At 40.4% G+C, this 15,661-nt stretch overlaps 1 protein-coding gene across 1 annotated transcript; it reads left to right on the top strand.

The window, feature by feature from the left end:
- The first annotated feature begins 1,944 nt into the window (after nt 1-1,944).
- On the top strand, nt 1,945-13,974 carry LOC138956411 (uncharacterized). Its single transcript, XM_070327774.1, has 12 exons — nt 1,945-2,049; nt 2,786-2,908; nt 3,489-3,611; nt 4,799-4,840; nt 5,407-5,496; nt 6,043-6,093; nt 6,881-8,045; nt 9,698-9,821; nt 10,145-10,271; nt 11,182-11,300; nt 11,657-11,852; nt 13,075-13,974. Exons 2-12 carry the CDS (start codon nt 2,815-2,817, stop codon nt 13,449-13,451), a joined length of 2,508 nt encoding a protein of 835 aa, XP_070183875.1. The 5' UTR covers nt 1,945-2,049; nt 2,786-2,814; the 3' UTR covers nt 13,452-13,974.
- Nucleotides 13,975-15,661: the final 1,687 nt, after the last annotated feature.

The following is a 15,661-nucleotide window of genomic DNA, read 5'->3' on the forward strand; positions in this document are numbered from 1 at the left end:
TTCTCTTGTTCTAAATCCTCAAAAGTTGCATAACAGGCCCCAATTTTGTACTTTGGGAAAAAAATGTTGATTACAAACATGCCCACTATAAATGCACTGCTTGTTGGTTCAGCATATCCATCTTTGTTAGTAGGTTTTAATTTTTGGTTCACCACACACACTGTTCATTGAACCCCGGCTTTGAATATCAATCTCAGTTATCCTTCTTTCAGTCATGCAGCATAGTGCCTTCTATCTTTTGCTGAATCAGCCTTTAAATTCCGATGTTTGAAACTTGTTCTGTCGTGAAACATTATTATACGTAGTAGAATAGTTGCATAGTACTATTCTGCAGGCGATCAGGGATCGTTAATACCTGGACAATGCAGCTTCAACCCAAACATGTGCGGCTACGTTTGTCAGCAAAGGGATCAGACGTGTCCACTACAACCACTCCAATCATTAGTCCAAGTATTGTTAAAGCCGGGTGCGGCTTATAATCTCTTTGATCCACCCGGCACCGGCCGCCTGTGCGCCGTGTGTCCACGTCGTGGCACGTGTCTGAGGTGCGTGGCTTCTAATTGGCTACTGTGTTCCTCGCTGTCTCTCCTCCCCACCCTCTCACTCTCTTCGTCCCCCTCTCTATATCTTGATTTCTCTCTCACTTCCTCTATCTCTCTCTCTCTCTCTCTCTCTCTCTCCGTCTCTCTCTCTCTCCGTCTCTCTCTCTCTGTCTCTCTCTCTGTCTCTCTCTCTGTCTCTCTCCCTCTCTCTCTCTCTCTCTCTCTCTCTCCCTCCTACCCCGCGCATTCTCTCCTCTCTCCTTTCCTCCCTGTGTCTCCTTCACCCCACATCAGTCTCTCTATCTCTCTACCTCCCTCCCTCTATCTCTCTCCCTCTCTCAGTCTCTCATCCCCCGCTTCCTCCCTCTCCCTTTCTCCCCCTCCCTCTCTCAGTCTCTCTCTCTCAAGAGTTGAAATGGCAAACTCATTTGAGTAATATTTGCAAACTAGTATCAAAAAAATTGTACCTGTTATCTAAATTAAGGCATTACGCTGATTCTGCAGCACTCAAAATGTTCTATTACGCCCACATAATGCCTCATATAAACTTCGCATCGACACTTTGGGATAACTGCAGCGATGTTCATTTAAAAAGACTCAATTCCCTGCATCGCCGAGCTGCAAAACTTATTCTGCATGATTTGAATAGGTCCACGGATGATAAACTAAAGCTCTTGAATTTCCTCCCCTTGAAAGATCAGTTGACGTTAAACAAGGCTGTGTTCATGTATAAAATTCTAAATGACGACTGTCCTAAATATTTGCAATCACATTTCAAACATGCCACAAAAAGATATGGGTCCCAAAAAATCATCCCTCCTATACCTCGCATAGACCTCTACAAATCGAGCTTAGCCTTCTCAGGAGCGTTTCTCTGGAACTCCTTACCCCAACAGATAAGAAATGCAACTTCAGTGAAAATGTTTAAGAGACAGTCACGTTCACACATCATTCGTGAATGAAATGTCTTGTTCGATTGTTATTTTGTTAAACATTTTGTACTAATGTTAACGGATGTGTAGCTGATCGGAGCAACTTATTCCCAAATCCCAAATGAAAGGTATAACTATGTCAATGTAATTTTGTAATTTTTTGAGTTCTCCTTATGTAATTCCTTAAATGCACATTGTGTTGCATTCTGTACAATGTATTTCTGTATTTTATATGATTGAATTTATATTTGTAATGTGCGTCTGTCTTTATGTGTTGTATAAAGGACAGGTTGGAAGAATAGGCTTTGCCTAAAACCTTTATCCTTTTGTAATAAAGTTCTGAGTCTGAGTCTGAGTCTCTCTCTCTCCCCTCTCTCTCTCTCTCTCTCTCCCCCCTCTCTCTCCTCCCGCTTTTACCGAGGGAGTTCACTTTAGATTAACACAAAAGATAAGCGAAATTAAATCTTATGTTTGCTTTTTGAAAGGTGCAGTTTCAACCTCGCAGTTGACAAATAAAGCAGCTGATGTCCCTCCAACGCATTGTGACGAACCGCAGTCTCCACATCACACAGAAGGTCCGTAAAAGTATTTGGAAACTGAATGATTATTGTCTGCTTAGCGGTGTCGGTGTAGATCATTAAAGTTGTGTTTGTAATGTGGCATCCGGATACATTTCTTGATTTTTTAGTAATACAAAATAAGGTTAAAGCATTTAAACTGACATATACATGCCTATGCTTCTATCTTTTAATTGTATGGACGTATGTGTAAAATACATGTACTCGTCAAAACACAATAACAAGATTTGAGAATATATTGTGAGAAAAGCTGGTGTGATTCAAGATTAGTTAAAATATGGTGTGTTCATCCTCTCATATCAATCACGGAACGCTTCATTTAAAAAAAACCATTGCTGAATAGGTTCTCGGTATATGTTTTGAATTTTAATATTAATAACAGCTTATATTCAGAATGCGCCAAATGCATACAAGTTGGCTTTAACGCCTAAGAAGAGTCCAGAAAAGTCACCTATAACAGTCATGGTGAGGAGTAGAGGGATAGAAGGGGGGGGGGGGGGGGTAGGTGAGGGGTTCAAATCCCCCCTGCTGTTATTTAATTTTTGCTTGTAAGTGTATGAAACGTAAAAGACTCTTTCCTTATGAAAAACAATGGGAAGATGTGTTAGTGTCTGTAACAAAGGCAGAAGGTGTACACTAGTTGTTGCTTTTGAATTACGATACCTATGAAGGTATACAATACTGTTAGATCGTAAATACTGCATTGTTAAATAGTTGGGTGTATCTCCTTCAGGAAAGGATCGTCAAGTGAGATCGAGACAGATGATACATCAGATTCATCCTTTAACGTTGGAGAATGAGGAACCCAGTAATCCATGCGATTTAGAAATGTGTCCCTCCGAATCGGAAGAAGAGGGTAAGTTATTTAAAAGTGTTTGCACAGTTTGGAGGGAACGAGAGACGGACAGGAAGGGAGAGAGAGAGAGAGAGAGAGAGAGAGAGAGAGAGAGAGAGAGAGAGAGAGAGAGAGAGAGAGAGAGAGAGGGGGGGAGAGAGAGATGAGAGAGATATAAAGAGGGCAGCGAGAGAGGGAAGGGAGGGAGGGAATGAGAGAAAGAGGGATAAGGAAGGGAAGGGAGAAGAGAGAGAGAGAGAGAGAGAGAGAGAGAGAGAGAGAGAGAGAGAGGATGGGGGGGGGGACCGATAGATAGGGAGGGAGGAAGATATTGCATAGTCCAGAAGCCGTCTCATTTTGCGTCAAATATCAGGTGTGTGCATGCGGGATTTATTGTTTTCAAATCTGACAAATACCAGTAATCCTTTCAGAGAGAGAGACAGATAGACAGAGAGAGAGCAACACACAATACATAACAACTTCTTCAGCAGTAACTAGTGTCACATTCAGCCAGTTGTTGGTTGTGAATAATGATATTTGTGAAGGTGTACAATATTGTTAGAGTACTGTTTTGTAAAATAATTGTGTTTATCTCCTTCAGGAAATGATCGTCAAATGAGACCTAGAAAGAAGACACGTCTGAGTCAGCCTTTGGCGTCGGAGGATGAGGAACTCAGTAATCCATGCGATCCAGATTTTTGTCTCTCCAAATCAGAAGAAGATGGTAAGCTATATCACGAGCCTCTGGTGAGTGAGTTCCTTTGATATTCCCGTGGGTCTTGACTGAAATACAAGCCATATACAAATTCACGAGTGTCGTAACCTGTATATACCACGAAGATCTAAAAGACAACGTGTGACGGAAACATCAAGCTTTAGTTGTCTGTTCAGATGAGGGACCTCTGCACATACCTTATTCTAAAGGCACGTACGTCTGTTGATCTATGTCAAGTCGGTGCATAATGGTGGCTTGGTTGTCCCCGTCAGTTGAAAGCCTCTTACACGGATTTGACTGAATACCTAGTGGTTACACATGCATCTCCTGAGATCTTGGACACCTTCATCGTCTATAAGGCATACTGCACCGCAGAAGAGCTAGAAATACTCGCAAAATGCATCTAACAGCTTGTCCAGAGAACAATCATGTAGACTGATGTACCGATAAGCGCGTGTGTACCGAGCACGCCTGAAAGAAGGGAGGTCATGGTATACATATATATAAATATATATTCATACATCCAGTGCATATTAGTGTACCGTTTTGTTTTCTTATTATTTGTTCATGGGCTTAGACTCCCACGTTTACTCACGTTTTTAGCACGAGTGGATTTTTACGTGTATGACCGTTTTTACCCCACCATTCAGGCAGCATACGCAGATTTCGGGGGACATATTTGTACCAATTTTGCACAAAAGAGATAAAATGGTTTCACATAGTATAAAACAAAATTCGTTGTATTAAATAACTAATGCAAATTTCTTCTTTAAAAAATCAATTCTCATCCATGTGCAAAGTGATTCTACCAACAGACTGATGTTTGTAATTCCAATTAACCAACGCTAACATTAAAGCAGCTATTTTGGATTACAATATGTGGGCCAACGACATTAAAATGAGGTCACCTATCAGTGACATACATATCACGTCATTTATGTTAACATTTATTTCAGTTGGCTTTTTAGACCCTCTCCCTGCCGTCTTTTTAACAAACATGTGAGGTATCGAGACTAATTTAATATAATTCTACTTTATAATTTAAAACAATGATGCCTTCATTGTTGATTAGCTATTTATGAAAAAAATGACGACTTTAGCCTTATACGGAGTAGTTCTACGAATACTAACAATCTGTGATTCCGTTTCTTATATTTTTGTACTTTGATTAAATCATTAAAATGTTTTATTTTCAGGAGGTGACAGTGAAACTGAAAGCGATTGTGACAACCTTGATGGTAAGATGTTTTCCTTGTAGGCAAAAACAAAAGAGGTTTTAATATGGTAACCCGACCAACCTCTCTTTTTTTGCCGACGCTAAGTCTTTTCTTTTATTCTTGGGGAAATAAACAGATTTCTTTGAAAATCTAGCTTTAAAACAACAACGAAACCAACTTTTGTTCCACCCTGTTGCCCCTAATCCAACATTTGTATACCCCTGCTCTTCCTGGAGGAGAGGCGGGATCTCTATGCGTGTTTGTCTACAGCTTTACTCTGGATTTTGATAATTGTTGGTGTCGAGAATTAAAGAAAATATCAAATGTCCATCTAATGCACCTTGTACCAAAATGCGTGAATTCTCACCACTGTCACATGTATTTGGCATGATTTTAAACATCACCATCTTCTATGTGGGAAAGTACACGCACAATATTCACATATCAGTTATCTATGTTTGGTAATTTTCGATCTTTTCACACCAACATTCACATGATAAGCGTTGTGCGATCACTTACCGAGAGAATTAACTTGAGATTAACACAAAAGAGAAACGAAAATATATCTTATGTTTGCTTTTTGAAAGGTGCAGTTTCAACCTCGCAGTTGACAAATAAAGCAGCTGATGTCCCTCCAACGCATACTGACGAACCGCTGTCTCCACATCACACAGAAGGTCAGTAAAAGTACAGTATTTGGAAACTGGACGGCTGTCTGCTAAGCGGTGAACTTTGCTGTAGATCATGAAAGTTGTGTGTGGAATATTTTGTTGCCAATGCTATTCGTGGCATCCTGAATTTCCTGAATTTTTACTAATCAGATAATAAGGTTAAAACATTTAAACTGACAAATACATGCCTATGCTTCAAGTTGTATGAACGTATGTGCAAAATACATGTTCTCGTCAAAATACGATAACAAGACTGGAAAATATATTCTGAGAAAAGCTGGTGTGATTGGCTAATGTATTATGTGTATTTCCTCTCATATTAATCACGGACCTCTTCATGGAAAACATTCTGTGGAATATGTTCTCGGTATATATTTTGAATTGTGATAATAATAATAGCATATATTTAGAATGCGCAATGACCTTAAAGCGCTTACAACCGAACAGTTTAACTCAACATTAAAATTGATTTTTATTGATTTAGATTAAACCTCCATGAAGTATTGTGTGATAGCCAGGGTGTTATTCTAACCACCAGTCTTTATTTTGCAGACACAAACTACAGTTCAAATATATATCCCCTGAAAGAACCAACAGTGACAGGTAAGTTTTAACATTCTCTGTATGGCTATCGATTACTTCCTTTTAAAAGCATTTTTGTATGCTTTGTTGTAATATATTTAAAGGTACACCCTTTCATTAAATACTTTGTTCTTAGCCTCTGTTTATACGGACTGGAGTGGATTGTTTTAATAACGATTTGTTATGTTTTTCATATTGAATTTAAAGGTTTTCTTTTGCACTGTATCTCGATAAGTCTCACCAAGCTAATGCAATACAATCTTCAGTCAAGTACTGCTGACTTTATTCAGAACCTATAAAGTTTGTGTAAATACAAACATGCCAAGTCCTGCTTGAGTAACCCATGAGTCTACAAGGGTAGAAAACGAGAAACATGGAAAACCAACACAGTTGCATTTTTATTGATTCCATCTCACACGGCATAAATAAATCCCTGCGCCTTGAATATGTGCGCGATATAAATTGCATAAAATAAAAATAAAATAAAAAATAAAAATAAAAAAATCCCTGCGCTTAGAACTGTACCCACGGAATACGCGCGATATAAGCTTCATATTGATTGATAGATTGATAAATGTAAAACAATATTTGACTAAAATCCAACAGATGTCTGCGACTCAAAACACCGAAACTTATAGCTTGCAATCATAGCAAAACTATTGTTTAACAATTGTAGCTTGAAATACTTGGCATGGGAATTGTCTGCATATTGGCCCAAGTTTATCCTCGCAAAAAAAACCTGTATTGTCCCAACATCTCAACTTGTTGATATGAAATACATTGAGATTGGTTTTCATGATGTGTGCAGATTGGACATTCGAAGATCTTCCGGAGAGTGCCACGCTTAGAGCAGAGGACAATTCACAAATATTCATACGCAAAATAATAGCAGAAAATGTCAGGTCAAGAAACTCTCGACACGCATGTTTCTTTTGTGAGAAACTTGTGCATGAGATTCGAAAGCACATCCAACGTGTACATTCGCAGAACCCTGATGTGAAGCCGATTTTGAAAAATTCAAAACAACTAGATCACATCCGCAAACTTGGTGATGATCTTCACAATCGAGGAGTCGTCCAAAAAGGAAAGGGAGAACTGCTGCTGAACAGACGTCCAAAGTTCTCCTTCAACGTAGCTGATTTTGGACCCTGTCCCTGTTGTAGAGAGTGGTATGCTCTCTCCAATTTGAAGAGACATGTTGAGACGTGCTCTGGGGAAAAGTGCCGACAAAGTGAGGTATTGATTCAGAGCAAAAGGACTGATGGGAGACTGAACCCAGCGTCAAACACCATGAGAGATATAATGGTTAAATTGCGCGAAGGGGAGGTCAAAACTGTAATTGAAGAGGACCCTTTAATTCAGGAACTTGGTCACCATTGGTACGACTCACTGGTGTCCAACAAGCTTCAACGTGAAAAGTACGCTCGCAACTACATGAGACTTGTTGCGCGACTTCTCCTCAAATTGAGGAGTGAAACTGGTGAAACCAGCATGACAATGTCGGAATTTCTAACTCCCTCATTCTTTGACAGTATTGTCAAATGCTGCATACACCTAGCCCAACCAGACAACGAGGACTTTGAAGAAGCCAAAGCTCCTTCAAATCCTATCAAACTGGAGTTTGAAATTCAAAGACTGCTGGACATCAAATGGGCAATGCTCGTCAAGAAAGGTGCACCACAGGAAGCATTACAAGAAGTGACAAACTTAAGTAAGCTTTTTGAAAAGGAGTACTCCCGAAGAGTATCCAGAAAAGCAAAGAACATATTGACCACAAGAAACCTCACGGTATCACAAGATGTTCCAAACCCAGAAACCATTGAGAAGCTAACCTTATACCTTCGTGGTGAACTTGAGCGCTACAACAAAGAAGGGGATGGAGGCGAATGGACATTTGCCAAGCTTGCTGTCCTTGTCCAGGCACGGTTGATTCTTTTCAACAAGAGACGCTCATTTGAGCTAGACAGCATCTCGTAAGTTTACAGCCTGACTGTTTTGGGAAGTTGATTTACATTCATACATACCAACGTACACACACATATACATACATACATACATACATACATACATACATACATACATACATACACACATAAATACATACACACATACAATGTGACCCCGATTGTTTTTATGTATGACTAATAAAATGATAAGCAGAATTAATGGACATATGGTATACTAGAGATGTAATCCACATATGAATTATTTATCAATCTATATAGCTGTTCTGATAGACACGTTGGGGAATTCGGGGGCTGCGATTGGATGGTCTCACACCTTCGTGTTCGGCGATTATCAAAGCATACTGGTACGAAAGTTGCGTCATTTTTTGCGGATATCCAAAAGCATATTCGCAAAAACAAAGACGCGTGGTTTCGGTTTACCCATCAATACCACACGATGTTTCAATCGACAACAGCATACACTGACAATTTGAAATGTACTCGGCAATGTTTTTCAGCTTTACAGATGTCGATAGCATACCCTTTTCTGCTAACTTCCCCATGAAAGAGGACTAAATCAATTATTTACTGTCCCTAAACACCACAAAATGCCCAAAGTCAAAAGATATAGTTCAAACAGGGGGTTACAACATATTTTATGGAACATCCGTTTTTGTTGTGTGAGCTCACTGAGTTGCCGACTGAGAGTGAGACAAACTTTTGCATTCGGCTTTTTTAAAATTTTTGTTACCTCGTAACCAAATTCACACTGAATACCCCACTTCCCCTCTGAAGACGGTATTGATGATCGACCCATTGTACTAGAATTCATGTTTATAACCGTGCCGAGGTTGAAAAATTCGCTTCAGGACGAGACAAGTATACAATACCATTCACCCCAAAACTTCGCTGGCGCATGTGGGTTTTGCTCGCGTTGTTCGGATTAGCTGTTCCAATTATCTCTCCTCCTCCCCTTGTCGCGTCCTAGTTCTTCCTAGTTGTTTCTATTTTTCCGTTGATGTTATGTTTTGGTCTTCTTCATAAAAAGCTTTGTTCAAAATTAAAACACTCAAACTTCTTTTTGTTGCATACAAATGAACTACTCTCGAATGAACTAGTTCTCGCACTGCTTCAACAGCTGTTTTTCACTATCGAAATTTTTTAGTCTGCGCGAAACTAATGCGCATAAGAATCGCCGGGCGTCTGCTACACCTTGATGAAAGCATCGAAAAAAACCCGGTCATTTTATAAGTTTTGGAACAACAAATCAAGGTCAGAACAGCTATATAATCGCTATTGTGTTTTCAGCGTAGCAATAGGGTCCGGAGTCGCATTATACTTGTTCGAGTCTAAATATCAGACCCTATTGCTACGCTGAAAACACAATAGCTGTTAATTTTCTTACTCGAAGAAGAATATCATATTGAAAATGTATTAATGGAAGTTTTGCTATTGAAGAGTTGCATTATTTCTCATGTTAGGGTTTAATCCGCTCATACAAGTTCCATGGACAAAACATTGAAAATGTTTGCATGTAATCGAGGTGCACTTAGATCCCTGATTTTAATCCGTTAATCCGTTAATCCGTCGACAACAAATCGGGCCCTGTTTCTTGCAATCGTCATTGTGCTTCATATCATTGACACAATTTTATGACTGCCTTTCTATTTTATTTTCAGGCTCCACAACTATACTCATCGCCAAACCGGACTCAAGGAAATCGACAAATCCCTTGCGTCTGATCTCACCGCCATGGAGCAGGAACTGCTTGCCAACCAAGACATTATAACAGTTGTTGGCAAGGTATTGAAGTTAGCCGAAGGAGTTTAAAACTGGAGAAAAATATGAATAGATCCCTTCCAGCATGGTTTGACTATGTTCAAATTAGGTTGATTCCCTAAGATTTTAGTGTTGGGAAAATGTCCCCATCCGAGATCGGTAAAACCAAGTTGATACAGAAATGTAAATCTGGACATTTCCTGCAATAATTTAAATAGCAACGAATATCTGAACTACACATTTGTTGCATGCGTTCAATTTGTTTAGAATATATATATACTGTGTATAGACCGTTTTGAACTTGATGACCACTTTGTCTTACATTTTTCTCATGTGTCGTCAATCAGAATGCGCAGCCAGTCCCAGTGATCATCCCCAGTGATGCCAAGAAAGCCTTGGACCACCTTGCTGGGGAAAGAAACCGAAAAAAAGCTAGCATTCCAAAAGCCAACATTTTCCTGTTTGCAAGTACAGGTCAGTGTCAAATGTTAAGGAAAAGCGGGGCAAGAAAGCTAGTCAGCCCAAATATGTTAAAGGGATACTGTCTACGGGGCCATTTTGCCTTGTTTACGGCCGATTTGAGCAGAATGGATGATGTATATTGCTCAGCTGACCTAAATTAAAGCTATACCCTTGCCCTAGTTATCCCAAAGAAGTGTTATACACCCCAGGATGTTATACACCCCAGGAAGACATCTCAAAGGTGGCAACACAGAGCAGTCCCGATCGTATGAAGCTCTTGTTCGTGGAGACTTAATTGTTTTAATGGTCTTTGTGCGGAGTTCTCTCCCTGTACAGTCAGTATGAAGAACGATTGTTTTTTTCATGCTGAAATGGCCGTTAAAAGCATAGTTTTAAATATTTAAACTTCTTTCGGCCGTGAAACATTATTATATATATTTAGTTTAGAGTTGGATAGCACTAGTCTGGGGGTGATAGGAGAGAGTTTAACGTAGGGAAAGTAGCTTTGAGTTTAGTTATACATTATGATCTGAGATATGTTTAGCGACAATGCATCCCTCTATATAGGTACAATAATGACTTAGTGCGCGATTATAAAAACTGATTTGTTGGCTATTAGCAGACGCTTTTTAGTCGAGTTGCCCGTGGGTTATACTTTAGGGTATCTTCATTGATATACACAATATTTTTCAAATAATAAGATACAGTCAAATACCTTGTCACTCACAACTTCTCCTCAATATTGACATTGAGTCTGTCGATACTGAGGGCAACCTTTCTTTCAATTTTTAAGTTGTTAAAGGGATACTGTCTAACGGGCCATTTTGTCTGAAAATGACCCATTTACATTTAATTAAAAGGGTCAATAGACCCATGGTCTTTTTCTCCCAACCTGACCCCTGTCTTTCTACTCGTGTTTTAGGCCAGGGACCAAGAAGCACATATACGGCGCTTACAAAAGCATGCACGGATGCCAAGGTTGAGTCGTCAGTGAAGATCAACAGTCGCACCATGAGGAAATATTGTGCAACACTCACTCAGGTTGGCTTCCTAGCTTCTTGTGTTTTCACTGATTGGTAGTTTTAATGACACAACATATAACAATTTGATAAAAACAAAATTCTTTAAACTTGGTGCACACGACGGAAAATGTCTAATGTAATTACATTTGTATTTTAAAACTCACAATATCATATCAATTGCAGACCACCAGTGACTATTTTCGTTTTAACATGATTGCAGAATTCTGAGAATTCAATTTTGTTTCATTATAATATGCTGTTTCTGCTTTTTAACACATTATAGTTCTCATCATCTGTCCAGTTAAACTGGAAAATAATAGATACACTTGAGAATGCATTTATACATTATGGGTTATTTTCCTGTTTCACACACAGATGTTCAACCTTCAGCCTCATCAGAAGGCATGGTTGCTAAAGCACCTTGGCCACACCGAAGCTGTGCACAACAGTTACTACCAACAGATGAGTGGCTTGGTCGAGAAAGTGCATCTGACGAAGCTGCTTCTAATTCAGGATAGCAATCTGACGTCAAAATTCAAAGGCAAAAACCTGGAGGAGATACCAATGGAAGGTAAGTTCGTTGACAATGGTGTGTTGCAGTTGTACATATCAAATCTTGATTATATACACACACATCTCACACATGCTCAATCAACGAGGATCATCGACGGGTGGTGCTACTTAGACATTTAACGTGTACCACACTCAATACAGAAGTCACCTCACAGGCTTCATGTCTCACCCAGTCACAGTATACTGACACCAGTCCTATCACTAACCCCATAATGCCAGACGTCAGGCAAGCCGGTAGCTACTAGATTGCCAATTTGTAAAACGTCTTAAGTATGACTCCGCTGGGGGACGAGCCCACGACCTTCCGCTCACGAGGCGAACGCCTTAACCACTGGGCCACCGTGTTGCGGTTCATCTCACATCAACAGATGTCTTGGTGAAATAATCACTATGTACACCGGTTCACAGAGACAGCGTCTTCTAAATGCATACGCTATTCATAATAAAACCCAGCACAAAATCATGGAAAGATCTCACCAATACACAGTGAAGAAACCAGGGTAAGAATAGGGCACACAAACGAGACACCACTCCTTCTGTACAAAAAAGGCCTGAGTAAGCCTGGAGTTAACTAAACATGGTCCTAACAGCGGCCGTGTTCGACGCGTCCGACCGCGCCCGACCACAATTGTTCATACATACATACAGTATACATAGCTACATTGTATATGTTCGGTAACTTTATGGCATGCCCTGGCGTTATGTGAAGTTTCAATCCATAACAATGACAAATGATATGTGTATGGTACATATTAGAATAGCGATCGTACTCGTATAAACTTCGGCTGCGGTGACGTAGCAAATGACAAGTGCCCAACAAGTTTTTGTTTGTTTGTTTGCTTAACGCCCAGTCCACCACGAATGGGTTATTTCAGGGCGGTGCTGCTTTGACAGTTAACGTGCGCCACACACAAGACAGAAGTCGCACCCAGTCACATTATTCTGACACCGGACCAACCAATCCAAGCACTAATCCCATAATGCCAGACGCCAGGCGGAGGAGCCACTAGATTGCCAATTTTAAAGTCTTAAGTATGACCCGGCCGGGGTTCGAACCCACGACATCCCGCTCACCGGGCGGACGCCTTATCACAAGGCCACCGTGTTGCGGTTGCCCAACAAGTCGTCAGTCTGCATTACAGCATTAGTGCTATACATGTAATGTACTTTTTAAAGTGGTCAATACCTTTGTCATTTCAATGTCTTTTTTTTCTGTGCAGATATCATCAGAGTTTCTGATCAGCAGAGGACCACCACTCCAACAACAGCAGCCACTGACGAATCCACTGACTGGCACGCTACAACATCCACTGACAGAAAGTCAACCTTCTCATCAAACGAAGACTCACACAGATCTCAGAAAGGCCATCATGGCAAAGATATGAGCCAGAGGAGAAAGTGGTCAGATGAAGAGGAGGCAGAGCTGTTGCAGTTTTTTGAAACACATTTTCAGAATCATACCGTCCCCAAGAAGCCAGAAGTGAATGCTGCGAGAGACAGGAGTTTTGAATTGGAAGGTTCCATCTGGCAACGTGAGTGGCGGTTGATAGTCCAAAAGATTTCAACCGAAAACAGAAAGTCGAAACGCAAAGTGTAGGTTTACATTGTTACTTTCGTGTAAATGATGGGTGTTGACTATATCTGCCTCTTTTAAACCAGACTACTCAATCGGTCATAGGGCCTTAGTTTACTCTGTATTATGAGAATTTGGTCGCGTTTATTGAACACACATGTGTTATATAACAAACAAAATTGCTCTGTTATTCATTTAATCATCCATTGTTTTTCTAAATGAATTGTTCGGTCGTCTGATCGTGTACATGATTGGGTGTTGACCATATCTATTTATTTTGAACCTGACTACTGAATCGGTCATAGCGCCTCAGTTTACTCAGTAATATGTGAATTTTGTCGCGTTTATTGAACACACATGTGTTATATAACCAACAACATTGCTCTGTTATAGATTTTATCATCCATTCTTGTTCGTTAAATGCACTATTCAGTCGTCAGATCGTGTACATGATTGGATGTTGACTATATATCTGCCTATTTAGAACCAGACTACTCAATCAGTCATAGCGCCTTAGTTCAGGGCCGGACCAGTACGTTTTTTTTTGGGGGGGGGGGGGGGCTAAAATGTTGAAGCGGGGGTCCGGGTCCGCAGAAGGCCCCCGGTGGGTCGAGGGGCGAAGCCCCCGTGGGGGTATGTGGGCAAAGCCCCCATAAGGTGAAGAAATGTTAACATTTATACATGAAAAATTATCCTATTCTTGCACAAAAAAGTCATTTAAATAATGAAATAGCACCACCAGAAATTTAACATATTAACTACCTAAGGTCAACAATGGGCCAGAATCGTTTGAATGGACTGGCCCTGCATGCTTTGACAATACACAAACTCAAACAATGGCTTGCGCAATGCACGTAGAGAGCTTTATCGTTTTCTTGCAGAATGCGGGCCTGGACTCTCTTGAATGTTCCAGCCATGTTGGCAGAAACCATCATATCCTTGCCCTCTAATGTTCTCAACTTCCAGTGCCCAATCCCGAAGACACTTTTTGCAATATTATTATTATTAAGCTCTCTCTCTCTCTCTCTCTCTCTCTCTCTCTCTCTCTCTCTCTCTCTCTCTCTCTCTCTCTCTCTCTCTAATGTTCTCAACTTCCAGTCTCCAATCCCGAAGACACGTTTTGCAATATTATTATTATTAAGCTCTCTCTCTCTCTCTCTCTCTCTCTCTCTCTCTCTCTCTCTCTCTCTCTCTCTTTTTTTTTTTTTGGGGGGGGGGCTGGGTGGGGGGCTAAAGCCCCCCCCCCTCTCGTCCGGCCCTGTAGTTTACTCAGTAATATATGAATTTGGTCGCGTTTATTGAACACACATGTGTTATATACCCAACAGCATTGCTCTGTTATAGATGTTATCATCCATTCTTTCGCTAAATGCACTATTCAGTCGTCAGATCGTGTACATGATTGTGTTTTGGCTATATCGGCCTCTTTTTAACCAGACAACCGATCGGTTATAGCGCTTTAGTTTACTCGGTAATATGTATTGTGAATTTTGTCGCGTTTATTGATCACACATGTGTTATACAACTAACAACATTGCTCTGTTATTGATTTTATCATCCATTATTTCGCCAAATGCGCTGTTCAGTCGTCAGATCGTGTACATAATTGGGTTTTGACTATATCTGCCTCTTTTAAACCAGACTACTCAATCGGTCATAGCGCCATTTGGCCCATAGTTTACTCAGTAATATGTGAATTTGGTCGCGTTAATTGAACACACATGTGATATTGTTACACGACACTTGAAATTGCCACAATTCTCAAATGCCGTATAGTTGTGTGTTATTTATTCTACGTCGCCCGTCTTCGCAGCAGCAGAAAACAACTCGTCAAGTTGAGTTCGAGGATTTTTTCAGCATTCCATACATACAACTGAGGGCCCCAAAGGGTTTAAAATCGTGATCGTGATTCGCGGTTTTTGACCTTTCTGTGACCGTGATTGCCGAAATTTCCATTTCTGTGATCGTGATAGGACTTTGCCCGTGATCCGTGATGACAAAAAAATCAAGTCTCGTGATCGTGATCGTCATTTGTTTTCGTGATCGTGATGGGCATTATTGCAAAGCATTTTATTTTCAACGTACATTTTTCACAGCTGTATCACTCTATGGTCCTCTATTCGTCAAGGTGTTCGTGATCGTGAAAACAAAAATCAAGGTAACTGTGATCGTGAAAGCTAAAATTTCCCTTCCCGTGATCGTGATGATACCCCCCCTTTGGGGCCTTCACAACT

Source organism: Littorina saxatilis, unplaced genomic scaffold (genome assembly GCF_037325665.1).
Source record: "Littorina saxatilis isolate snail1 unplaced genomic scaffold, US_GU_Lsax_2.0 scaffold_1006, whole genome shotgun sequence".
In the NCBI taxonomy this organism is placed as follows: Eukaryota; Metazoa; Mollusca; class Gastropoda; order Littorinimorpha; family Littorinidae; genus Littorina; species Littorina saxatilis.

What these genes read in the sequence shown, in the direction of transcription:
- LOC138956411 (XM_070327774.1), top strand. Translation starts at nt 2,815, where the DNA reads ATGATACATCAGATTCATCCTTTAACGTTGGAGAATGAGGAACCCAGT. An exon ending in CTCCGAATCGGAAGAAGAGG is followed by an intron (nt 2,909 to 3,488) that starts GTAAGTTATTTA and finishes TATCTCCTTCAG; the next exon opens with GAAATGATCGTCAAATGAGA. An exon ending in TTTCCTGTTTGCAAGTACAG is followed by an intron (nt 10,272 to 11,181) that starts GTCAGTGTCAAA and finishes CTCGTGTTTTAG; the next exon opens with GCCAGGGACCAAGAAGCACA.